Source organism: Phlebotomus papatasi, chromosome 2 (assembly GCF_024763615.1).
Source record: "Phlebotomus papatasi isolate M1 chromosome 2, Ppap_2.1, whole genome shotgun sequence".
NCBI lineage: Eukaryota > Metazoa > Arthropoda > Insecta > Diptera > Psychodidae > Phlebotomus > Phlebotomus papatasi.
Genome location: NC_077223.1, coordinates 101,789,035 through 101,815,912, shown reverse-complemented (window position 1 = coordinate 101,815,912; position 26,878 = coordinate 101,789,035). Strand labels below are relative to the sequence as shown.

Below are 26,878 nucleotides of genomic sequence, written 5' to 3'. Positions count from 1 at the left end.
GTCAAAAGGACTACAAAGTACACCACAACACTCAGTCGATCGTTACCCGGCAAACTGACCACATTAAATAGTACTTTAGTTCTCTTCAGTTAGAAAAAATATATACAAAAGGGAATAAATCCCTCATTTAGTTAATTCCTTCAATTCCTCCTCCCACCTAACTCCTTAAAAAAAAACACCATTGGCCCAGAACTTTCTCTCCTGAAAATGGAACACACGTTTCCTTTTTTACTGGGACTTTGTGGATCGACCCAATTTATCATTAGTTCCATCCGTGAAACATTAATGTGAATTTTCCACTCTTCGTGATTATTTATTTCCGAATATACTTCAAGAATAACACGTGAAAATTAATCTATTATTGTTGAGACCTATATTGGATATATCCACCCATGAGAGAATGTTGAACAATTGAATTGCTGAAGGAAATTAGTGATTTATGTGGTGAAAAAAAAATTGAAATAAACAAGCCCACTTTGGATTTTATTTCATGAGCCAGTTGTGGATTAACATTTAGAGAGAATCCTAAAGGAAACCCAAATGGAAATTCCTGGTAAGTAATACATTTTTTTATTTTCTCCCCTAGAAAATTTGCATTTCAACTTTAAATTTACATTTGCAACTTACAATTTACAGAAATAAAAAGTTTATTGTCCACAATTGGTGGCCTCTTTTTTGCTCAAATTCAACGAAAAAACAAGAGTTATGTTTATTTGTTTGAATTTTGTCCATTTGTCAACTTGGCAATTTGTCAGTTTGTTCTTTTGTCAGATTTCTCTTTTGTTTAGTCCATTTTTTCGTTTGCCAATTTTTCCACTTGTCAAATTGTCAATATCTCCGTGTGTCTGCGTTTCATTGTTTTGCAAATTCCTCCGATTGAACAACTTTAAAGTTTGTCCATTTGTCAGTTTGACAATTTGCACATATTGTCATTTTGTCTATTAAATCATTTATCCGTATATCGTGCGTTAGTTTTGCCCTTTTAATAGGTTTAATATTATTTGTCTATTTGTCAGTTTGCCTGTTTATTTGAAGATCCATTTGCCCGTTTTGTCGTTTTGTCTATTAAGTTATTTGTCTGATTGTCAGTTAGACAATTTGTTCGTATTCCGTGTGTTATTTTCCCTTTAGTACGTTTTTATTTGTCTATCTGTCTATCTGTTTATTTTCTGTACGTCCGTTTGCTCGTTTTGTCCGTTAATTCGTTTGTCAGTTTGGCAATTTGCCTGTTTATCTGTACGTCCGTTTGCTCGTTTTGTCCACTAAATCATTTGTCAATTTTTCAATTTTTCAATTTACCCATATTCGGTGTATCGTTTATCCTTTATTTAGTACGTTTAATTTGTGTACTAGCCAGTCTATCTGTTTATTGTCTGCACGGCCGTTTGCTCGTTTTGTCCGTTAAGTCGTTTGTCAGTTTGACAATTTGCCTGTTTATCTGTACGTCCGTTTGCTCGTTTTGTCCATTAAATCGTTTGTCAATTTTTCAATTTTACAATTTACCCGTATTCGGTGTGTCGTTTATCCTTTATTTAGTACGTTAAATTTGTGTACTATCCAGTCTATCTGTTTATTGTCTGCACGCCCGTTTGCTCGTTTTGTCCGTTAAGTCCCTTCTCAGTTTGTCAGTTTGACAATTTGCCTGTTTATCTGTACGCCCGTTTGCTCGTTTTGACCATTAAGTTGTTTGTCAGTTTGACAATTTGCCCGTATTCCGTGTGTCGGTTTTTCCTTTAGTACATTTAATAATTTATCTATTTGCCAGTATGCCTTTTTATCATCTGTACATCCGTGTCCTCTTTTGATTGTCATTTTGTCCATTAAATCGTTTGTCTGTTTTCCAACTTGACAATATGCCCGTACAACGTGTATCATTTTTCCCTTCAGTACGTTTATCTGTCTATTTGTCAATCTGCCTTTGTCCGTTTGCTCGTTTTGTCATATATTGTCCGTTAAGTCGTTTGTCTATTTGTCAATTTGACAATTTACCCATATTCTGTATTCCTGTTTATTTCTTCGTTCATTTGCTTATTTTGTCATTGTATCCGTTAAATTTTGAATGTTTGTCAGATTGACAATTCTCTTGTATATTTATATTTAAATCTTCCGTTTGGCACCTTAATTTCATGACTACGAATTTTTTCTGTTTACTCGTTTGACAATATCTATATGTGTATCTGTATGTCTTTTTGTCCATTGTTACGTTTGTCTACGAATTTGCCCATTTGTCTTTTTGTCAGTTTCCCCATTTAAATCTGTCCTCATTTGTCTCTGAATATCCGTTTATCCGTTTACCCGTTTGTCAATTTGACAATTTAACAATTTCTGTATATTTCCGTATTTCTTTTTATCCATTGATACTTTTGTCTGTGTATCTAAAAATTTGTCAGTTTGTCTCTTTGTCAAAATGTCTGTTTTATGGTTCTTGTTTGTCGTTTGCTCATTTGTGCTTTTTTTGTTCATTTGTCAATTTGCCGATTGGTTCATTTGAACATTTGCCAAATTAAGAAATTTCTCGTAGGTCCGTTTTTCTGTTTTCTTTTTGGTTCATTTGTCCTTTTGTCAATTTGTCAGTAAACCTGGTGATTTGTGGATTTTTTGGCTAGTTAATTTACAAGTTATTCTGTTTCAATTATAGTTTTTCAGATTGTACGATTTCTTTCTCGAATTGTACACACGTTTTTATGGTTAAGGAGAGACCAGACGGTTCGAGATATCATTTTAGGCTTTTCAATGACCCCACCGCAAGTCGATATTAGATGGAAACGAATAATATTGTTTTTTTTGCATTTTCCTCTCCTTCTTTCAAACAACTTGGGAATCGAACTCAGGACCAAAGTATCATAATATATCTTCTTTGTCCGACTACCCCTTTCTTCTTCAAGACTTGAACAAAATCGTTTTCTTTTTTTGTCAAGATTTTGAAATTCAAAAGTCGTATCTTTTGCTTTAATTTTTCAACTCGCAGTAGTCAAGAAAAAACTATTATCCACGCTTCATTTCATTTTAATAAAAAAGAATATTCTTTTACAAAAAATAAAAACACCCCCCAAAGCAGAGAGAGAGAGAAAATTTCGCCATAGTGTGGAAAATCCATTAAGAGCAAAATTACCCAGAATTTTCCTGACTTTCGGCTCTAAGCTGAACTTCCTTTGGCTCCAAAGTGGGACACACCAGGAGGGGGCTAACTTCCTCTGCCCCAACTTTTATTCCGATGCTTTTTCAAATGAAAATCCTCACACCACATCCGGGACATCCTCTATGCCACAAACTGACCACAATTGCGAATATTCACCCTCTTTAGCGGCCAATAAACTCGGAAGAACTCCTTCCACTAATCCACCCCTTTGCCTACTTCGTAGACACAGGTGCCGTGTTCACCCTGGGACAGTCACACCTGTCTGACGACCATCAGCACTTCTTCTTCATCCGGAACGACGCCATTGTGACTGTTAATGCCGGACGTGAGGGTCAGAGCGCTGTTATTTGCCAATCGGGACGATGTTTCGTCTGGGGCACAAATGAGAACGGCGAACTAGGAATTGGGAAAACCGACGAATCCATCATCACAAAACCCACATGCATCAAGGATCTCAAGAATCTCGGTTACAAAATCACCAAAATGGTCTTTGGCAAGGGATTCTCCGTGATTGTCACCCTAGACAATCGAATATTCTTCAGCGGACGCAACATCCTACCCACAAATTTCCTCTGCAGCCTCAAACAATCCCCCCTGGCGAACTTCTCCACGCCCTTGTCCATGACAGAGGATATCAACAGTGATTTATCTGAAGTGAGTCACGTAACGGCGGGGACTTCGCACTTTGCCGTCATAACAGGTGGGAAAATTCTTATAAATAACTTTTCCTAACAAAACTTATCAACATCGCCTCCAATTGCGGACATAAAAGTCCCAGAATAGATCCAATATTTAATTAACTTCCGAATACCAGACAGACCAAAACGCTGTTCCAAGAAAAAAAGCCATCACATCAAGGATATCATTTACTCTTTTGGAATATTTAGGCCCTACAGTCGCTAAATGTTTTTAATTAAGACTATATCAATTTCTTTTGGGAAAAACTCTTGTTTAATAACACCATCATTATTTTTGTGGTGGAAGATCTATCGAGAGAAAACCCTCCATTAAGAAAACAAACATGATGTAATATAATATTAGGTTTCCTCTATAAGTTTTGTCTGGCTCAAAGACCTCTATCATTACACTGAATTTTAATTACACACATTCCCTAAGATAATAAATCTTCCAAAAAGGTTTTTAATAAAAGAAAATCAATATAGAAATTGTTAAAGAAATTAAAGAATTTAACATCGGATTATAAGAATTATTGTGAATGATCAGTTTTCCATACTCAGCGGAAAAGAGGATAAAAATTTTAAAAAAAACTATCAAACAGTAAAATAGGAGAGGGTGGACAGCTTCACGCACCTGACTTTTTTATTCAGAACTCATTTTGCTGAACATATGAACCATATTCAAACTAAATATAATCCGTTAGTTTCTCTTGACTATTGACTATATGAAAATATACAGGACAATTCCCAAATAATTATTTTTCATTTTACAAAACTTTATTTTCGAAGGTAATGCATGCGTAAACCTACCCCACCACAAGTGTCAGAAAAACTTGTAGGGTAAGTGTGCCTAATTCCGGCCAGCTTGCAATTTCGGCCACCTTTTTTGTTCCTCGAATTTCCATGAACTTTTAGATTTTACGTACTATAAAGATTATACAATGCAAAAGAATAACAAAAAATGTAGCTTCGATAAACGAGATGACGTGAAAAAGGCATTGGAAGAATTCCTGAAGAGCAAGGAACTATGAGAATGAAGGTGGCCGAAATAGGGCACCAAAGCTATGTCTATATTTTTATTCATTTTAAAATGTATTAAGAATGATTTTAGAGTAAATAAAGACGGTAAACTCTTTACAAGGTTCCACGCAACACTCTTTCAGAAGAAAGAATAAAAAAATTAATTTGTATTAAAGATATTACATTTCAAACTTGAGACTTTGGCGCTTGCATGCAACTATGCCGAAATTTGGCACACTTACCCTAATAGAAAAATTGCATAAAATTGAAATTTTAGGGTATGATTTCACATACAAACGGTGAAAGCAAGTACATGAAAGTTCCATCTAAAAAGTGATGTACAAATTTTTGTGTTCGGTGTAATATTTCCGGAGAAAATGAGGCGTACACTCAATCCCGGTATTATGCACATTGTCGGGACCGAAAAAATGCGCCAAATGACATTATGCATCAAGAAAATTTGCATACCCTCAGGGGCTTTCTTTTGAATAAATCGGCCGTAGAACGAATTTCGCGCGGAGTAAAAACTAGTTCAAACAAAAAGATTCAACTGTCTAATAAAAATGCATTAACAAACACCACTTTTTGACCAGAGTTCTTCATTAAATGGTTAGATTATTTAAAATTTTTACCTTAATAAAAGATATTTATGTTTTATTCTGGAAAAGTAGCAAAATGTTTTTAAATTTCCCACGTCGCAAAATAGTATACATCTAGGCGTATTTCAAAAATGATTTCATAAATTGACTCCCAATGGTATGCAAACTTGCATAATTGTATGTGCATAATTCCGTCACTGTAACTTAATTCGCTGTAAATTAAGCTAATTCAAAACCTGCTCCAAATGGAAACTTTTCGCTACTCCAAATGGAAACGTCATTTTTTCCATGATAAATACAGTACTAAATTATTATTAATATAATTTTCTATACCACAGTTTCATTATTTAGTTTTCTCTGTACGTCTTAATTCAAACAGGAATTCGTCAATGCATTCAAAACTAAAAGTTTCTAGGAAAACTACTCGCCTGAGGACTTTGATGATCATGATTGCAATATTTAAAATAAAAAAGCATCTAGTATTTAAAATTAATTAACGTGCTCCAATAATGCAAATTATGCGAGAAAAAACGCGTCCCAAACATCCCCTTTTGAGTCCCATACTGCCCCACGTATGAGAGGTTTGGGACAAAGCGTCAAGTAAAATGTTTTATCTTCTCCAAGAAAACTCAGTTGTTTTCCAAGTTCTATCGAATACTTTTTATAAAGTCAATACCCATAAGTATCCTATAGACCGCAAAAAATTGTAATACACTATCTTGATTTTTTAGAATACTGTCTCAAAGTCAAAACATGAAAAAGTGTCCCAAACTCCCCGGCCTCCCCTACGCCTCATTTTCTCCGGATACATTAGAAACCTACCCTGACCTGGAAATTTACCTAGGTTCATATTCCAACCTCCCAAGGTTCCTGAAAATCCTTAGACTTTCCTCTAGAGGAAAATTAAAAACAAAAATTAAAAATAGAGAATTCTTGAAAAATTCTAAAACTTCAAAAACTCAAAAATCATTTAAAGTCCCATGACGCATAAGATTCAATACGTTTTATTGATTTTTTGCACTCGCAACAATAATATTTTTTTAATTGCAAATGCGAAGAAATCACAAAAAATAAATATAACTTGATTGGTCTAAATTAGATGCAATTAACATTAGGAAAGTTTCCTAATTTTTTACACTAACCTTGATTTCAGAAAGGTTAGATTTCCCATAACCTCACATTCTATTATAACCTCCTAATTTAATTAAAGAAATCGAGCCTTATGCCATAACAAAAAATAAATAAATAAAATTTTAGTGATATCATTTACTCTATAAAAATTGCTTGCAAAAAAGTAATTGTGTTGCACCATAAAATCCAAATAGCAAGGAGAATAGTGTTATAAACAAATAAACTAATTCAATACATTTTAATTAAGACAAAAAGGAACTGATGACAAAAAAAAACTTTTATAGACTTATGCAAAATCTTAAATTAGTTATCATTGAACAACTTTATCTCACGACATAATTAGTAGCTTAGGAAAATCAATAAGTCCATGTGAGAAGCATTGAACTTATTAAAAAGAGTAAAAATTGAGATTAACCATCGGTATTGGCCTCAATGGGACTTGACCTTTACCCCTAGTCTCATTCGGCTACCCCTAAATTAAAAGACTCATGTTTTTTTCGGATGCTTTTTGTAGTGTGGACATTATTAAAGGCACGATTAACATTTTTACGTGCTAAGAGAAAGCTCAAGTAGGAGCTTTTTGGTCTCAAGTGTTTATACTTGAGAGTCCATTAGTGGTGATAAATTACGTTGACTATTTCCTCGGAAATCATGTTAGCTGAAAGGACTCTAAATTGAGGGCTTCCTCCTAGGTTTAACTTTAAGTAAATCTACTGAATATTGAATGACGCACATTTTCTTCAGTGGATAAAATTTGCCACAAATCAAACAAAATTATTGGAAAAAAAATTGTGGAATGTGGAGAAAGAGGCCAAATGACTGAAGAACTTCTTCTATTTTCCAGGTGGTGACAAATTATTAATTTGTGGGAACTTCACAGAGACACCACCTGGTGACCTCAAAACATTTGAACTTAATGAAAAGTTTATGCCGTACATTTTGGAATGTGGATCCACATTCACCCTGCTCGTCACAGGTGAGTCACCCCCCTCTTGAAAGATGCTGGAGAACATTAAATATTTGATTTGGCATTCCTCTGTCGAGGAATAAATTGTTCAAATAATTAATGTTTTATTAAAATTAAAAATTAAATAAATAAATAAATAAATTGCACAATCTAATTTAAATATCTAATTTACGAATTATTTGTTAATTTAATTGGTATTTTGTTGATGATGTTAAAATGGTATTATTCATTTGTAAATGCGACTGATAATAAATGTAGCAAAACTGAAAATTTCGAACAGCTTACAATATCGGACACCCTTTCTGTTTATCAAAGCTTCTATAATTTTTTTTCAATGACTAGAGGTTATATGCATTCCCAAAAAAATATAAAAGCGTCGCTTCTACGAACGAGATGCGCAGAAAATAGTTTGAAGAGTTCGAGAAGTGCAAAGGACTCCGAGAAACTTGGTGTCCGATTCTTTATAATCTCAGCTTTTGTGGTCACAGGTGAAATTCGACCTCGTCAGATCGGGCTCAAATTTTGGATTTACACGTTCTGGCACTCATAGATCACGAATCTCACGAGCGCTACTTCAACCCATTTTTTCATATGGAGCTGAGCTCTTTTTTTTAGCAGATGGTAAGACGATTCATCGTTTGACAGTAGCCTTCAATAACTGTGTAAAGCAGAGGTGTGCAAGAACCGTTTGAAACCGAAAAAACGTCAAATAAAGCTTGTTCGTCAATGGTCAAAACGCCACCTGAGCAAACTTATTTTGACGTTTATTCGGTTTCAACGGTTCTTGCACACCTCTGGTGTAAGGTATATCTGCGCTCTAGGCCCCCGTGACCACATTAACATAGGAACGTTTTTGTTGGATGCGACCTACCATCCTTCCTTCAAATGCGTACCCTTGTCTTTCTTAATCGTCTCGTCTCGACTGAAACTCCGGAATACTTGGCCTCTCTCTTGACGAGAGGTGGTTCGGCCAGTGTTCAGGGATTCATTGTACCTAAAGCACAGCGGGAAACCTTTTACCGCACTCTTTTTGTTAAAGGAGTAGCTTTATACAACCCACTTCCCCGTGAGGCTCGTGACTCTCGCTTGGGAATTCAAAGGCATTTCCAGACTGGGTTTCTCTAATATTTTTGCTTTCTTCATCATCTGTTCCTCAAATTTAGTATTGACACATTTTTTTCCTCACATTCTTTTTTTTCTTTTATTTTTCCCTGCACGCAATTGTAAGAGGATTGTAGCCATTGTAGCCTATATTTCGTGGTCTCAATAAACTTAAATTTAAATTTAAACTTAATATCATATGCGCTAAATATCGATTTTCATGAACGTTCCGTCCGTCCGTCCGAGAGATATCGACAAGCGATTTTCGGCAAAGGTTAAATGTCGATGGGTGGCTAGAAGTTGGTGATATCAGACCACCCCCCTGGAATGTTCGTTATTTTGGCCAAATTTCTATAGAGAATTCAAATTTGCACCATGAAGGCATGACGCGAGCGACACGCCGCGGTCAAGTCCATAACCGCTTGACAATCGCCGCATTGTTATGTTTTTATTTTATTGGGATAGTCCAGAGTTTTGTGAATAAAACAAGTGAAAAAATCAGCAAGTGGTAGAAAAATATAATTTCCAGTGATTACTGAGTGTGTGTGAAAATATTCGTGCAGTGAAACGCGTGAAAAATGAAGTGCGCCGTCTCAAATTGCTTCAACTCTAAGCACCGAAATCCCAATGGGGTGACCTTCCACAGGTAAGTTACAATTTTCTTCTTTCTTTTGACGCAGCAATTTTAGTGAAAAATAGTGAGTGAAAGCTTATTTAATTGTGAATGCGTGAGGGTGTAATTTTTTCTAAACGGCGATTAAGATGAATGGAAAAAAAATCTGAAAAATGTGCATACGGTGAAAATCTTCCCAACCAGCATATTCGACAGGATAGTATTTAGGGGTAATTTTGTCTTGCGAAAACCATCTATTGCTTTTTTTAAATCAGTGAAAAAATTCTTTGAGCTTATAGAAAATGAGTTTTCGAATAAAAACCAACTCAATATTCGTGTATTTAGGTTTGGTGAATTGACGAAGAGGCTATATTGCACATTTCTTCATTTTTTTTTTTTAAATAAAGAAATTAATTTAAACAAAAGATTAGAAACAAGTGGAAAGTGTGTTAAAAGAAAATATGCTAAAGAATATCTCTGACTTGCATTTTTGCAATTTTGTTTTGGAATTATTATTTTTTTTTTAGATTTCCAAGTAACTCGCAGGTTCGGGAAATTTGGGCTACACGTCTAGAGCTCTCTATGTCCCTTGTAGGGAAGGATAAGTACGTTTGCAGCATGCACTTCAGACCAGAAGATATCAAACAGAAAAATGCTTCTAAAACGCAGCGCTTCAAATATGTGCATTTTTTGGATCCAACTGCTCTTCCGATTGTAAGTAACATTTTTTCCTTATTGCACAAAATTAGCAGAAATTTTATTGAATAAGATAAATGTAAAGATATATAAAGATTTATAACTAATTTTATATAGTAGTTTATATAATATTTGTTGCTGATCTTTTTGTTGAAAAACATGTCATTAAGAAAAACAGAAATCTTACTAATTACCACGTACCTATCAAATTTTGAGAATTTTCTCAGTAATTTTATACTATGGTTAAATTTATGCATATTTCTCTTCATGACGGAAGAAAGTGGTATCTTAGACCTGGACGTAGAACAGTATTGCAAATGTCCTATAGGGTTGTTCTGATTAGAAATCTCTTAGTTCTTTTAGAAGATCATGGACAAAATAAATAAACATTTATTTCTCCTATATTAAATAAATATCATTTTATATTCAAAATAATAAGAAAATGTAGAGTAAATTGCTACTTTTCTTGAATTTCCTTGAAATCGAAGTGAAAAATTACTAGTATAATATCGCATGGTTTTGATTTTTTTGCTTTTTTTCTAATAAGAGATGATTGCAAAGATTACACTAATATGAATGTTCATCCATAATTCTAACTTATTTATACGATATTTTGTTGTGTTTGAAAGCTACGAGCGTACTTATATACATTCCATTCTTTTCTAAATTGACAGCACTGTAGTTTTTAAACAGCAAGAGATATCAAATTCATGTTATCGATGACCCCCCAGAAATCAATGTATTCTAGAAAATTCATTTACCAAATTCACACCCCCCATCCCCTCCATCCCTTTCAAAAAATTACGTTTTTACTTTATATTTTGCCCTACGGATTCGGATCATTTTCGGTATATTTCAGAGCTAGTCCGGGCGAATATTTCGACCATAGACACCCAAGTCAGAAAAAATCGCAATCTTGAATTTATTAAGGTCAATGATTTTGGGGGTTTATTTCTCAAACAAATTGGTCGAATTTTGATTTAATTGAAAGGTCTCGAAATCCTAAACCCGGCTACATCGGTCTCAACCGCTAATGAATTGGTAATGTACCGGTTTTTAAAATATTTCAAAAATATATATTATCGCAAATTTTTGTTTATTTTTTAAATTTCAAATTAAACTTATGTTTATTTTTCTATAGACTAGAATAAGTCTAGAAAAGTAAAAGTTGCAATTCACAAACTTGTCTTACCAGTAAATTATTTAATTAAAAGATTAAACTTAGGAAAATCAAAATATACTGCACTTTGGTTTGAAAACACTTTGTTGTTCGTCGTAATATCCTATAGAGTCTTAAAGGTTTATATTTATATGAGCAATTTTATCGCAAAATTTTCATTCTGTTACCTAAAAAACATCTTATTTATTTTTAATTTGAATTTTTCTCAATTACTTTACATTGTTTTGTTTTTGCTTTAAAATGTTACCGAGCTCGAAGTACAAAGATTAGAAATATCAATAGAATGACTAGAATGTAGTGAAATTGCATCATAAAATGAGAAATATATCATTTCACTCATTGCGTACCAATTACACAAGATATTCTCCTGAGAAATTCCTGAAATAAATTTCCTGATCATAGGACTTAAGGCAGACACAATCAGATTCTGGTACTCTACTTGATGACAATACACAGCTTGGGATTGGGAGTCATAGTTCGAAAGTCTGTGCTACAATGGTGGAACTCCAAAAATCATCCGTCAGCGACTGCAGTGCCATGGACGATGATTGCGACGAAGTCGAGTTGCTTGAATTCGAAGATGACATGTCGGAGCCATGCAATACGGCCAGTGATTCGATAATGGACTCCATGGACATTGAATCTCATTCAGTTAATGAAAGTGAAGCTGTCAAGATTGCAAAATTAAACGCAAAAATTCTGAAGTTGGAAAGACGGGTAGAGTTTTGGAAGAAAAAATACCATGCAGCAGATATGCGTCTGAGGCGTCGAGATGCAAGGATTGCAAAACTGGAATACCTTTCTTCCTCCAGCGACAAATCCCTTCCTGAATCTTGCGGAAATTGTAAAAATTCTTTTTCACTTGAATCCCTAACTGGAGTGATTCGGTCCATTGTAGAACGCATTCTGGAGAGGGACCAGAAAGAGTTCTTCAATGAAAAATTTGAAGAAGAATTGAAGCATTTTGCCGTGCAACTTCATTTTATATCCCCCAAAGCATATCGATTCCTGAGGAAGGAGTTGGAGAATGTACTCCCCTGCGAAGAGAGCATCCTGAGATGGCTGAGAGTACTAGACTTGGAGCCCGGTTTTTCAGACGAAGCCCTTAAGTCAGTCCAGAGTTATGTGGAGAGCGAAAATCGTCTAATCTGGTGTCAACTTTTGTTTGACGAGATGTACCTTCATCGCCACATCGATATAGTCGGTAATAAAGTCTACGGATTTTCCTTCCTGGGAGATACCTGCACAGACAATGATGCTGTCGTCGGAGATGATGGTGATGATGAGGAGGCAACACAAGCTCTAGTCTTCATGTTAGTCTCTGTAGACATGCAGTGGAAAACTCCCATCGGATATTTTCCCATGAAGAAACTGGCAGCACCGGAGAAGTCAAAGCTCATATCTGAGGCGATATCACTTGCCGAGAAATCCGGAGTTAAAGTTTTGGGGCTCACGTTTGATGGTGCCCCAGTGAACTTTAGTGCAGTGAAAAAACTTGGTTGCGATCTCTCGATGGATGATGAAAGCAACTACACCATTACACATGAAGTGGATTCCAGCACGAGAGAAATTTATATCCACCCCGACCCCTGCCATATGCTAAAGTTGGTTCGCAACAAATTTGCCACTTATACGTTTGTGGACAGGGATGGTAACGAGATAAACTTCAGATTCGTGCGACTCCTTCACGAGTATCAACAAAGTAGTGGTGCCGGAGTCCGGATTAAAGGCAATAAAATTACCAGTGCCCACATCGAGTATACCCAAAACGCTATGAACGTTGAACTCGCTATTCAGGTGCTGAGTAATTCAGTGGCTGATGCCATTGATTATTGCAGATATGAGCTTCAACTGCCACAGTTTGTAGGAAGCGAGTCCACCGCAAATTTTTTGCGGATTTGCAATGGTGCATTTGATGTTCTCAACACGCAGAACTGCTCTCACAAAGGGTAAGATCTAATTTCGATTAACTCAGATTTCCGGTTACAATTTATTAGTCTACCTATTATTTGTTTGGGATTGCGCAGGGGTTAGCCCCCAAATGGGTTACTAGAAGTCGTTGGCTCTTCGCGATAATATTTATTTAATTATCTTATTAAACCGATATTCTTTATTATTTGTAATCTGCTATATATAACATCTGTCTAAAACTCATTTACAGGTACAAGGCACCAATTCTGGATGACAACAGGGAAGAAATCATGAATTTCTGTGAAGAGGCATCCGCTTATTTCACAGATCTGCAAGTGTGGCATCATGAAAAGCTGCAGCCAGTCTCCCAATCCCAAATCAAAACCGGGTTTATTGGGTTAAGGGCATGTTTGAGGAATCTTCCTGCCATGAGTCTAAAAATGAAAGAATTTTCCCCTGCAGGATTCCTCACATACCCTTTACTTCAAGATCACCTCGAGTTTTTTTTTGGTGAGATTAGGACGAAACTTGGCTGCAACTCGAATCCCACCGTTTATCAATTTCGTGCCATCTTGAAGAGGCTCCTAATGTGTGTACAGATGGGAAATCTCCTCGAAAACACCAACTGTAAGCCACATATAGGAGTTATCCCAACTCTGAAGATTAAGTCTGGGATGAAGGTATATAATTATTTATATGTTACAAGTTTTTGTAAAATACTGGTTTTCCACCTCTTCAAGCATATCGTATTAGTCCCATTTTTATATATTTCTAATTAAGTCATTTTATTTACAAATTAGAAGCTTTTGATACATATTGTTTATTTTTTTATTTCTCTAAGAAGCTATAATAAAGGATATACTTTGAGTGCCAAAAAAATGTAATAATAATAATGAGAAAAGTAAAAGTTTTGGCTTATTCATTATGCATAATTATCAAAATGTTCTATGCTGCAAAGAAGTTATATCCATTAATTTTATCACTCATGCCACTTCCTGTTTATTTTTTGGAAAATATGCTTCATTTCCTCGCTGACTTCATACTACTGATTATGCCAGTATATCAACAATGAATGCAGATATTTGGTCCTGTAGCCCGTTTCGTATATACAGTAGAGTCTTTCAAATGTGAACCTCTTAAATTCGAACTCCCGTTGAATTCAAATTGCAAAATTTAAAATTCTGTGATTCATGTCTTATGTGGGAACATTTGTGTGTTGCTTCCTAAGTTTTTTGTATAAAATTGAAAGGAAATTCATCACCACAAATATTTGAGAGAAAGTTGGCTGGTTATAGTTCGTAATTCGTAGGTGACAAATGTCATTTATATCCTCTAATACCTCGGATTTCGAAGACTCTATTGTATTCATTCGTAATTTAATCACTGCAAAAGCTTTTGTTTTTCAATATGAAACAGGTTGAGCAAAGTGGTAATTCAGATCAGGATGATGTCATCATAGAACCAATTTCTGAATCTTCTAATGAAGACGTTTTTGAGGAAGAGATGTCGACAGTCCATATTGACGCAGGCACATTGGTGTCGCGAATGAAGATGGATTGTGAAGTTTGCGTCGCTTTCCATGAAGCAAACCCTTCATTTATTAGAAACCTTGTCGAGGACGTGAGTGTTTTTGGAAACCATTTCTTTTGCCAAAGAGTGAAGCAAATTGGCAGGGCTCAGTTTCTCAAAACATACAAGGAAGCCACCTGTGTCACCAACATTATGAACTGCTTCAAAAATTATTCAAGTAAGAAAAATCTGAGTCACTTCATCGAAGAGAAGACCCACTTCAACAATTTCCTTGAGCCGGCTGCAAAATTGTATACAGAAAAGAGAATGCGCGAAGAGCTGAAATTTTTCAACTCTAGGATATCAGAGCGCTCAAAACTTCATCGTCTAACTCACTTTAAGGGTTTTTAAGTTTAACATCGTGATCGCCTTGATGTACAACTAGAGGATTACAATTGAAGACAACCGTCACGATAAAGAACCTGTTTTGGATAGATTAGTAACAAGCGGTAAAAAATGGATTTTGGGAATGATAGAAAGCTTTTTTTGTTGCAAATGATGCAGATGGCTTATACAACCTGAGAAGGAGCATTTCCACCGTTTAGCTCTGGAGGTTGGTCAGCAACGCTAAGACGGCGGTGGCCGCAAATATTGCTTTCTGAATAACTTTTCTATATGTCTCCTTTCAAGAGCACTTGCTCAAAACATGTACTAATATTCAAAATTAAAAAAAAAACTTAAATCATACAACAAAATTCAGCAAGATTTTGGTAAAAAGGAATTGAATATGCCAGTCTTATTAAAATATCTAATCTGTGTAACAAATGAACATGAAAAAGTCATAAATATAATCTTAGTTTAAAAAAAGCTATATATTTTTGTTTTCTTTCTCATCCTAAACGAACTTAACTCATTCAGCCAATGTACCAGAAATACTTGAGATAGAATGTTCATATTTTGGGATTAGTTTCCTACAGGCTAATAAATGATTTTTTTTTTGAAAAGAAATAATTTTTATCCATTATAGGGGCCGCTCTCAAACACACGTCTTAACGGTCACTGAATTTAAATTCTGTTCATTAATTCATTACAAACTCTATTGATTTAGATAGAGTATCTATCCAAGAAAACACATTGGCAACCAGAATTCAAATCAGGAAAGAGGAAAGAGGCCAATTTTAACAAATTCGACGGGATGTCGAATTTTCCGTCCGCCATTTTGAGCAAAATTTTTGCATGACTTCACGTGTAGCGAGAAAAGAGCGACAAAACGTATTCCCATCTCTGTCGGGCTATTTTTTCCAAGTAATTGAAGGACTAAAGTAACCAAAAATCCATTCCCGACAGAAACTCGAATATCAATTGCCCCGGAATAAATCATCTAAAATCACTCAATTTGCGTCTGATGTATAATACCATGGTAAGGAATGGGTTAAGATAAAAAAAATGTGAAATATTTTAAAATATCTTTCTAAAGCCTGTGTTACAAATAGGCCGAACAAAGCTTTGAAGCATTAAAATTATTTATTTTTAACTAAATTGGAAAAAGTAAGACGGTGGCAAAACGAGTTGACTCTTTTATATATTTTATAACTATTATAATGTAAAAGAGAAATAAACAAGAGAAAAAATATATTTATAATAAAATTAAATTTGCAAAAATGTGTTACCCCTAATTACAACCCTGAAAAGTGACATCTCTTATTGAGAACAGGCACTTTATTGGTATTTGAAAACTAACGGAAATTTTTAAATAGGGAGTAAAAAATCTTTCATGGTGTAACGGTGAAATCCGAGGGGGGTGTATCAGACCCACCCCCCTACTCCCCACCCCCTACCGCTATTTTAAAACACCCCAAAAATTTGGTTTTTTCAATAACTCAGCCTCTATATGGTATCGATCGATCTGAAATAGTGAGTGTTATATTATTAGTGTGTTATAGCTGGGCATAAGAGCTTTCGATCATTACCAAACTTAAGGTACCTCGATCCCCCCGACACGAGCTAGAAGGAGTCAAAAATGCAATTTTCAAATGGCTATATCACGGTTCTAATTATCGGAATTTCAAAAATCATGGTGTTTTGGAAATCTCTCGTGAAGTAATGCAACCCTTATGACACCTCAATTTCATACTATTTAATCGAAGGTCCGATTAATCGAACAATTGATTTTCGAAATTTCGATTTCCTATATTTCGAAAACTAGACAATGGTTTTTCTTTAAATTTTAATATCTTGTAGCAGAGGTTGAGATTTTTCCAACGGTCGGTCGCACTCCTCCCTAGATGTACCCTGACCTTAGCTATGATCAAAAATGTTTTGACCAGACCACATTTTCGGTGTTAATAAAGCGATTTCAATGAAATTTTGGTATATATTGTATCTGATAGAGATCTTTCTAACAATGGGTCTCATTCGTCTCTACACCAACCCACTGTACCCCGACCCTTACTAGGGTGGAGTAAGTACTTTTGGCCACTTTAAGGTTTCATGTGCTTGTAAGTTTTATAATCTTAATTTAAATAAAATGAAATTTTGTACAAAGATACCTTAAAGCCGTTTCTTCCTAATAATTCAAGAGAATTCCCAAAATTTTTTGGATATTTTAGTGAAAAATTCATTTTATGCAATTATGCATGTTTCAGTACTTTTGGCCACTTGTATAGAATTTTAATAAAATAGCAGAAGAAATAGCTCTCGAAAACTTTCACAAATACACAGCACAAGTCCTATTCTTATTTAACATTAATTTTATGTGATTATTAGAGTATTTTAAACGACTTTTTGCACATTTTCTGATGTAAAAATCAGTCAAAAGTTACGATTGTTTTTACTGAAATCCGCGAGGTGCGCCACGTGTAAAATGTATGGGAAAATGAATAGCCAAAAGTACTTACACAGCCGAAAAAAGTAATCTCTTTTAGCCACATCTGATTTTCATTTAATTTGTTAGAAAATCTTATTAAGAATTATATCACAATAAAATTTAGTTAATTAAGAAATGGACTTTCATTGAATAACATCAAATATTTTCATCAAAAATATGAAATATAATGCAAAACAATTTCTCTTAACATTAACAAGTTTCTTAAGAAACCCATGTTTATTTAGTGATTGTTTACCTTGTCGAGAATTTCTTTCAATAACTTAGAATTAATCAAGTCAATACAAAATCAAATATGGTTTTCTGATTCGTTAGATTAGAGGCCACGAAATAAGACCCAAAAATGTTCTAAATAAACTCATAATTGCCTTACAATGTGATTTTACTTTAGGTGGCCAAAAGTGCTTACATGACCAAAAGGGCTGACTCTACCCTATATTCGAATGAACCGGACCCTACCTCTAATGTTTATTAACCGATTTCAATGCACTTTCTTTTCTTTTGTTGGCCTTCCCCACTCAGACGATTTAAAATAGAAAATAGTCAGTGATAGCTTTCCTCTTGACGAACGGGGTTCGGCTAGGGCTCCAGGATATTTAGTACGTAGGGCATATAGCAAGATCTTTTTTACCGCACTCTTTTTGTAAAAGAAGTTGACCTATATAAGTTCCTTCCCCGTAAGGCACGTAGCTCTCAATTGGAAATTCAATCAAAGAATCGAGATTCTACTACTTTATAATGGGAAGAATATTAGCTTAGTCACTCTCTAAATCGTATTCAAAAATACATAAAATCGTTTTACTCATTTCGGCCATAAACAAAAAATATTGTATAAAATGAAAGGAGATAACAAAAATAAGGGAAATTGCAGGACAATTTCACATAAGGAAAGGTGGGGGTCTCCGAAGACCAGAAATTGATCTCTCTGACCATTTGATTTTAAGACCGAAACACAGTAAAAATCATGAAATATTCGTATGAAACAAATCAGTTACCAGTACTTTGGTTTATTATCGATAGAAAACCAATTCAATTACATAGAAAATTTCAAGACCTTTCAAATTAAACTCTTCATAAAAAATAATCCCTTCAGATTGGCTCAACTTAATTCCAACTTTGCAAAATATATATATATATATTTTTTAAATAGTGCCAATAATATGCTGGAAAGAAATTTCTCATACGGGCGTCAGACCTAAGGCTTAGCCAAATGGCTTAACTGCTCTAATTTCTTATCAATCATGATTTTTTGGGAAAATTTAACTTAGGATTGGATTATTAAAGATAAATGACCTTCGGGAACTGGGCTAAACCTCTAGTCTGAAGACCGCTTCAGATTTTCTGGGGGAACGTTATAAAGGTGAAAAAAAACATAATAGCCGTACTCACTATGGCGCTGTTATCTTGTTATCTTGTAAATCTTTAAAAGTGAACAGTAAAAAATTAAATGTGGTCAGTAAAAATTTAAAAGTAATTTTTTGCTGATTACTTTTTGTTTTTTACTGATCAACTTTTACTTTTTACTGATCATGTTTTATTTTTTACTGATCACTTTTTACTTTTTACTGATCATGTTTAATTTTTTGCTGACCACTTTTCATTTTTTACTGACCGCTTTTAATAAAGAATTTAAGATTTTTTTCTGAAGAATCCAAAAATTGGATTTTATTTTCTACTACACCAAAAAATTCTGTTGTTCATTCGGCGTATATAATTACCTCATTTAGCACTCGCAAGTCCTCAGTTTTTCCTTCTGAGGAAATTAAAAAAGTGATGTCGATTTGTATGAAGGCAGCTGGCATAGTCTGCCTTCAAACGCGAGGCAGCTACCTTTAAATGTTTTTTTTTTCACTGAGAATATTGAATCAATAAAACTAAATGGGCTATAAATGATTAGATTGAAGCCTAACGCACTCACTAAAATCATCACTGCAGTCAAAAGACATTAAACAATAACTTTTCTTCACATTTTTCTGAAGCACTGTTTTGCACATGAAAATTTGGAAGAAAAAGCCATTGAAGTTGACAATTGTCAACTTGAAACATCCCGGCCGGAGCAAGATAGCAGGTTATAAGTATTTGTATGACGTTCGTCAGAGAAAAGTAGGAGTTCGATTTCACATGTTTTGATGTATGGAAAGATAGGATTTAAAGGCACACGACATTAGCATTTAAAGGCTGCTGCAGGGTGATATTTGCAAATTTTTGCCACCCACAAAAATTGTGTCATCTGAACCAAAATGTATTAACAGAAATATTAAGCCTGATTAACCTTCTATGTGTCACAATGGAAGATTTATTTGTAAAATGATTTTTACTATGAAAAATCACATGATTTGTGGAACATCAAAATTACAGTTTAGAGCTCATTTTCATTTTTTTTGATCTAGCATCTAGGAAATAGGAGCTAGGCTCTCCATTTTTTGATGATTTGTGAGGATGATGGATAGCTACCTAATAGTTAATAGAATATAATTTATGCTTTTGAGAACAACGAAAAAATCGAAACATTTGAAGGCTGCTGCATTTAAAGGCAGACGACTTTCCCCTACTGCTTTTTTTTATTTTTTATTGATCTTTTTAAACTTTTTGCTGCCCTTTTTTATTTTTTACTGATCTTTTCGAATTTTTTGCTGACCAATTTTGACTTTTTACTACTCGTTTATTCAATGCCTTATTAAATTAATTAATTGATTCAACTAATTTTTACTCTTGATGTTCCATCAGGAAATGGTGACACCTCCACCGTCTACATTGTTGGACACTTTGGGGGCAAGACGTACGTGGAATTGACACAATTGAGAGACTTTCAGCCTGAATGCCCAATCACTTCCATCCACATCTCACCCCGAGATGAGATTTTTCTCCTGACCGGAGAGAATTTCCTTTACAAGTGTTCGCAGCTGCGTGAATTGTTCTTTGAACGAATTACTCTGGCGCCAAATGGGGAAAAAATGAAGATCCTAACCACAGGAGTGGACTCTATGTCCTTCCTGACGGATGATCAGAGATTCTTTACAACCCTGGCATCGCCCAGAGACATCCGGAAGGATTCAAACTTCAGAGAACTCACGAAATTCAAGCCAATGGACGTCATGCAGATCTCTTCAGGACATCACCATATGCTCATTCATGCGGTGAAGAATGAGAAGAAGGCCTTTGTCACCAGGCAGAAGATTCCAGATGCCCTGACCAATGGAGACACTGATCACAATCTCAATAATCTCAACAAGACCTTCACCAAAGCCGATTCCAAGGATTTTGTCAGCAATCTCGCTGAGAATGCCAATGGGAAAGCAATAGAGGAGCCTCCGAATGAGGAAAATCCTCAACCAGGAACCACGGATTGCATCTCTGAAGACTCTAATTCCAGTCACAATTCCTCCAAAAATGGAAATAATCCGCCTAAAAAGTCTCCGGAAGATAGGAAGAAGATCCGAGAGCGACAGGTTGAACAGGAAATGGCCAAGGATGAGAATATAAGGGTGGTGAAGATCTTGGATCCCATTGAGGGTGAGATCTATCAATGCATCCGGAATAATGGGGAAACCGTTGAGAATTTCATCGCCAGCGACAGACACAAGATCCCAATTCGTTTTATCGACAATGGGATAGACAAGACACACCATGAGCAGGCGAGGAAGAGCAGTCTGGTGGACACTGTCCTGGGAGAGCGTCTCGATGATCGTTCCCTCAGGACAATTGCTGACGTGAAAAGCGAGACAATTGAGTTTCTAAAAGCAATGGTGGACACAAAGAGGAGAACCCCAATCCCTGAGAAGGAGGAGACACCCTCAAAAGAGCCTGAGGATGAGGAACTGGATGAGAACACGACAGCTTCCCTCAATTCCAAGAACGAAGAGGACGAGATAAAAAGCGCAGAGGAAAAGCCCCAGGGATTCATGAAGCAGGTGCTCCAAGATCTCAGGAATGCAAAGAAGGAGTTTTCATGCAAGAATGTCGATTCCATTGAGGAAGATGGTGAGTAAGAAGCTTCCCGGAAAGCCTCCTTCATCCTAATGTTCTTGCTTCTTTTCAGTGAAAAATGCTGAGAAAATCACTAAGTCCCGGAAGGGAAATAATAAATCTGAGTTCTGCTCTATACTCTAAAGGAATTTCATGGGATGGCATGAGAGAACAGGACCGGCAAATCCTTTCCGGAAGACATCCCAGACATAACCTCAAAAGCATGTTGGCGCACTTTTCCATTATTATGAAATAAACACTGTAAATTTCTACTGCATCTCACTCACCTGATGGTTGGGGGTCTTTTTCACAAGAATTCAATGAAAAATCACGCACAGAAACGTGGAAAATCACAGAAAAAACAGTGGAAAACTTTCCCAAAACAAACGATTTCACACACAAATTGTCACTGAGCAGAGGTGGCTCCGATCTCTGGACAAACTGCGTACTATAAATGCCTACTTTTTGGCGCAAAAATTCAAATTTTCAAACGGATTGTAGCAGTTGGGTGAAGAATTTATTTTCGCAGCCGGAAAATGCCTTTTCAAATGAATCTTGGTCGCATCTGTAAAAGTAACGATCGGAGATGAACTTGATGCAATTAATTTATTTTAGTCAAAGTCATTAACATCAATCGATTGGGCGGTGATATAACGAGAGAAGTGGCTTTTCCTTAGTTTCTGTGCGTGATGTCCATTCTCAGTTTGAATGATGATTGTCTCCTGGAGATTTTTGCCAAGTGCTCTATACGCGATCTCATGGCACTGGAAAATGTCTGTACACGATTCCAGGCCATCGCGACCTATTCCTACAGATTCATTCACAAATTCACCTGGCAGAAGTCCCAGGGAAAGGCCAATGAGCAGATATTCGTCCGAATTGGTCCCTTTCTCCGCGAAATAACGTACTTTGGGATGGGTAACAGTGATTATGAGTGCTTCAGGATCATCTCAAAGTACTGCGAAAGAGTTAAGAGACTGAAATTATTTCAAATCTCTGTGAATTTGAGCTTAGTGTACCAGATGTTGCCTATCCTGACAAATATTGAGTGCCTGGAAGTGGATGAGTACTTAACACAATCCGAGAGTATCGTCACAGACTTCTCCTGTCTCATCCTCTGTGCTGAGAATCTCAAGAAATTGAGGGTCGGACGCCCTATAATCATCTACGGACGGTTTATTACCCATGACTACCTCGTAGCTCTGACCACAGTGCAAGATCTCACGGTAAACCTCATTGGGGATGGATTCCTCAACATTTCCAAATGTTTCAGTAGCAATTCCACCCTTCAGAAGGTCCATCTTGTCCTCCCTGATGGAGACTACGAAAATTACCATGAATTCTGCGCTTCCCTGGTCAATCTCACCGCCCTGGTGGAGCTGAGGCTGGAGAATCTCAAGAACAAGAGTTTCGAAAGCCTGTTCAGAGCAATTTCAGACCTCCTAAAACTCAAGAAACTCAAGCACCTGAACCTCAAATGCAGCAAAGACACAACCCTGACTACCAGGGCTCAGAGATCTATGTCCAGGATGAGAAATCTCCCACATCTAACCCTCCATTCACTCAAGAATCTCACCTACGACTTCCTGACCTACCACCTCTGGCTGAGAACCCTGCAAACCCTCACCCTGATCAACTGTCCAGGATTCACGACTGAAAATCTCTTCGTATTGCTCGAGATGTGCCCACAATTGGAACAAATCACACTCGAGGAATGCCCCAAGGTGTCATGGGAGTCATTCTCAGACGCCATACCAAATTCCATTGAACTCTCACGTGATTCACGCAAAGGGATAATTAGGATTGTTCGAGAAAATATTTTATTGCCCTTCACGATACTCTAAGTTGAGGAGGAGGTTGTCTATAAATAAACCCGAGTGTCATGCAACAGGAAAGTTTTCTTTTCCGAAGGGAGACCAAGCTCCCCCAGCATCACAAAAATTAACAATTTTTTTTAGGCTGGCGTACTGAGAGATCTGGGCGTGAAGACATGCACCAGGGAATCCCATCCGCAATCCGCCAGCTGATTGCACCTCAGAGCATTCCAATCCAGTCCATAGTTGAACTCTGAATGATGCCGGATGGTCTCGATGGCTTCTGGAGTACGCTGGAAGTCCCAGATGCGTGTTGTGGAATCGTACGAAACAGCTGCCACAATATTGGGCGAGAAGGGTGAGAATCGAATTCTCCGGACAGCATATTCGCAGCCCTGTAGCTCAAACAGGGGTACGCTGAAGTTTCTCAAGTCGAAACCCCTGATCAGTCCGTCTGAACCACCCGTGGCCAGGAGGTTCTGCTCATATCTCGCCCAGTCGCAGGACAGCACCTCAGCGTCGTGTGCTTTTACCATAGCTGTAGGTCTCTGATGGCCCAGAGTATTCCAGACCTTGAGGTACCCATCACCGCCGACACTGGCGAAGGTATTTGGAATGTGGCAGGAGAACATGGCACTGTACACGAGTTCCGAATGGCCCAGGTAGGTGCTTATTGAGGCACTCCGATGCGGATCCCATAGTTTTATCGTGCAGTCCCAGCTAGCACTCAGCATTAGCTGCTCCTGTCGCGTCCTACTCCAGTCCACGCTGTAGACTTCCTTCCTGTGCTCACAGTAGCAACTCTGAGGAGTCGCTGAACGAGCCTCTGCGTCAGCATTCCATAGCTGCAGACCCCCATCTCCAGATGCAGTAATCACCGCACTGGGAGTCTCTGACCAGACCTTTGTTAAATAAAATTCTATCTTAGAAAACCTTGCTATTCATTAATATTAATTCCGGTGAGCGTCGCGCGTCGGTGCATTGTACAATTCAAAAATCAAGCACAGAATTTCCCAGAGCTTTCGACACCTATCGTGTCGTCTTCAGTGTTTCATGGTTTGTCTTTTCTCTTGGATATTACATCGGTTGCGTCTACCTCTGTCGTATCTGCATTTCTTTTGTGTCAGCATTTCACGCAAGAGGGGACGTCTGTATTGTAGCTTGCACCGAATGCAGATACAAAACGAATGCAGATACGACAGAGGTAGACGCAACCGACGATTAGTAGGCGTGGAAACCGGTGATTGTCGGATATGAAGAAGCAAAGAATATTTCAAATTCTTCCCAAAGCTTTCGGCTTGGACTCCAGGCCTTCTTCAAGTGGTCAAATTTTTAATCTTTTCTTGCTTTGTCAAAGGGTATTTTAGTTCACAGGGTATGCGATTTGGGGCACTGCACTTAATTTTCTACTTATTTTAAGAATTTTCAGTGAAGAAGAATCTTCAAGCACAGCCCAACAGAAGCTGTGTTTACGCTACGACCTTCTTGGTCAACGCAAAGTCCTGCCCTTGGGTCCTCTTCCCGATCCCAGATAGTCCCCGACCCTCGTTGATCCTACAATTCAGTTATAAACAGACATCCCGCATGACTAGCAATCTTCATCTTCAAGCACAGCCCAACAGAAGCTGTATTAACGCTACGACCTTCTTGAACAACGTAAAGTCCTGCCCTTAGGTCCTCGTCCTGATCCCAGATAGTCCCCGACCCTCGTTGATCCTTCAACTCAGTTATAAACAGACATCTCGCATGACTAGCAATCTTCATCTTCAAGCACAGCCCAACAGAAGATGTATTTACGCTACGACTTTCTTGGTCAACGTAAAGTTCTGCCCTTGGGTCCGCTTCCCGATCCCAGATAGTCCCCGACCCTCGTTGATCCTTCAATTCAGTTATAAACAGACATCTCGCATGACTAGCAATCTTCATCTGCAAGCACAGCCCAACAGAAGCTGTATTTACGATACGACCTTCTTGGTCAACATAAAGTCCTGCCCTTTGGTCCTCTTCCCGATCCCAGATAGTCCCCGACCCTCGTTGATCCTTCAATTCATTTATAAACAGACATCTCGCATGACTAGCAATCTTCATCTTCAAGCACAGCCCAACAGAAGCTGTATTTACGCTACGACCTTCTTGGTCAACATAAAGTCCTGCCCTTGAGTCCTCTTCCCGATCCCAGATAGTCCCCGACCCTTGTTGATCCTTCAATTCAGTTATAAACAGACATCTCGCATGACTAGCAATCTTCATCTTAAAGCACAGCCCAACAGAAGCTGTATTTACGATACGACCTTCTTGGACAACGTAAAGTCCTGCCTTTGGGTCCGCTTCCCGATCCCAGATAGTCCCCGACCCCTCGTTGATCCTTCAATTCAGTTATAAACAGACTTCTCGCGTGACTAGCAATCTTCATCTTCAAGCACAGCCCAGCAGAAGCTGTATTTACGCTACGACCTTCTTGGTTAACGTAAGGTCCTGCTCTTGGGTCCGCTCCCCGATCACAGATTATCCCCGACCCTCGTTGATCCTTCAATTCAGTTATAAACAGACATCTCGCATGACTAACAATCTTCGTCCTCGAGCGCAGCCCAGCAGAAGCGACCTTCTTGGTCAATGTGCAGTCCTGCTCTTCGGTCCTCTTCCCGATCCCAGATAGGCCCCCCGTCCCATTGAACCCCATTCAATTTGGTTATGAACCAAGTGAAAAAAAAAGCTTTGCGAAATGCTCGAACTCGTGAGTTCTGTGTTGTGTCCTGCGAGTTGCTTTGGCAAGCCAACTCACCACATCAAAGAGTCCGTCGCTCCACTGAAAGGACTGGACTTCCTGGATGCCGCCATCAGGTGTGAGTTCCAAGATGAAGAGGGTCCCACCACCAGCCAGTCCAAAGAACTGACTAGTGGCCACTGCGAGGCGATCTGCATTGAATCTGGAGAAGCGCACGCTGTATCCATGCCGGTTGGGGGTCAAGTAGGTTGGCATGGCAACTGGATAATTACGCCGGAACATGCGAGAGAAAGAGAGAACCGTAAGCTAAAAGCCACCCTCATTGGTGATTTTCGTAAACAACTGACCACGACAAGTGGACCCACTTAGGGCCACTTTGTCGCATTTTTCCCGGCCCTCAAGCACGTGACAAGCCTCTTGAGCACCTCAGAGGCAATCTGGGGTATCTACTCTGGCAGAATAATCGAAGCAATTGATAAAAAAGCCACGCAATTGGGGTATGATAAGCAAAAACAAGTGTCAAAGGTGAACAAGTCCAAAAAGAAGTAAATTGAATCTTACCACTCGTTGTAATTGCACAAATTTAGTCTTTACACATTGCACACTTAACTAAATTAAATATTTTTCAGGTGGGATGTGGAATGTTGTGGGAAATTGACGAGAAAATCTTGCATTTTGCTGCAAAATTTCTATTTTCTATCGGAATTTTTTCACAGAAATGAACGTCAATACAATAGCGCCACCTATTGAGGGAATGGTTTCTTTGGGTTGTTCAAAATTTACCTGAGTAACGGATATTTTTAGGATCATCCTCAAAATATTCTGTAATAAAATTTACATTTAAATTTAAAATATAATAAAGTTTTCTTTCGTCTTGGCTGGACTAGTTTTCCCTCCAATTTTTCTAGCAGAGTCAAGTTCTTTAGGGTAGTTCTTCAAGAAATTA

The 26,878-nt window shown here is 37.3% G+C and overlaps 3 protein-coding genes across 5 annotated transcripts in view; 1 reads left to right on the top strand and 2 right to left on the bottom strand.

Moving 5' to 3' along the window:
* Positions 1–21,809, bottom strand: part of LOC129800450 (four and a half LIM domains protein 2-like) — a 298,659-nt gene extending 276,850 nt beyond the window's left edge. Inside the window, exon 1 of the mRNA XM_055844816.1 lies at positions 21,681–21,809. The gene's annotated coding sequence lies outside the window, so the exon portion shown is untranslated. The remainder of the gene's footprint in view (positions 1–21,680) is intronic.
* On the top strand, positions 14–21,670 carry LOC129800451 (uncharacterized). The gene is made up of 5 exons (XM_055844830.1): positions 14–553; positions 3,363–3,839; positions 7,411–7,542; positions 20,155–21,408; positions 21,467–21,670. The coding sequence occupies exons 1-5, from the start codon at positions 541–543 to the stop codon at positions 21,535–21,537; spliced, it is 1,947 nt and encodes a 648-aa protein (XP_055700805.1). The 5' UTR covers positions 14–540; the 3' UTR covers positions 21,538–21,670.
* Positions 21,810–23,196: 1,387 nt separating the features above from the next.
* LOC129800464 (peroxisomal targeting signal 2 receptor) lies at positions 23,197–26,665 on the bottom strand. Of its 3 annotated transcripts, none has more exons than XM_055844869.1 (4): positions 26,494–26,665; positions 26,280–26,383; positions 25,990–26,192; positions 23,197–24,109 (listed from the first exon to the last, which is right to left on the bottom strand). In XM_055844869.1, the coding sequence occupies exons 3-4, from the start codon at positions 26,185–26,187 to the stop codon at positions 23,348–23,350; spliced, it is 960 nt and encodes a 319-aa protein (XP_055700844.1). In that variant the 5' UTR covers positions 26,188–26,192; positions 26,280–26,383; positions 26,494–26,665; the 3' UTR covers positions 23,197–23,347. The 3 variants fall into 3 exon arrangements, with proteins under 3 accessions (XP_055700844.1, XP_055700843.1, XP_055700842.1); XM_055844868.1 differs by having other exon boundaries at positions 26,280–26,378; XM_055844867.1 differs by lacking the exon at positions 26,280–26,383.
* Positions 26,666–26,878: the final 213 nt, after the last annotated feature.

Bases quoted from the DNA above. Each gene is read 5' to 3' on its own strand.
- LOC129800451 (XM_055844830.1), top strand. The intron at 7,543-20,154 runs GTGAGTCACCCC...ATGTTCCATCAG, and splicing joins ATTCACCCTGCTCGTCACAG to GAAATGGTGACACCTCCACC. The intron at 21,409-21,466 runs GTGAGTAAGAAG...GCTTCTTTTCAG, and splicing joins CGATTCCATTGAGGAAGATG to TGAAAAATGCTGAGAAAATC.
- LOC129800464 (XM_055844869.1), bottom strand. From the start codon at position 26,187: ATGCCAACCTACTTGACCCCCAACCGGCATGGATACAGCGTGCGCTTC. The intron at 24,110-25,989 runs GTGAGTTGGCTT...TATTTAACAAAG, and splicing joins GCGACGGACTCTTTGATGTG to GTCTGGTCAGAGACTCCCAG.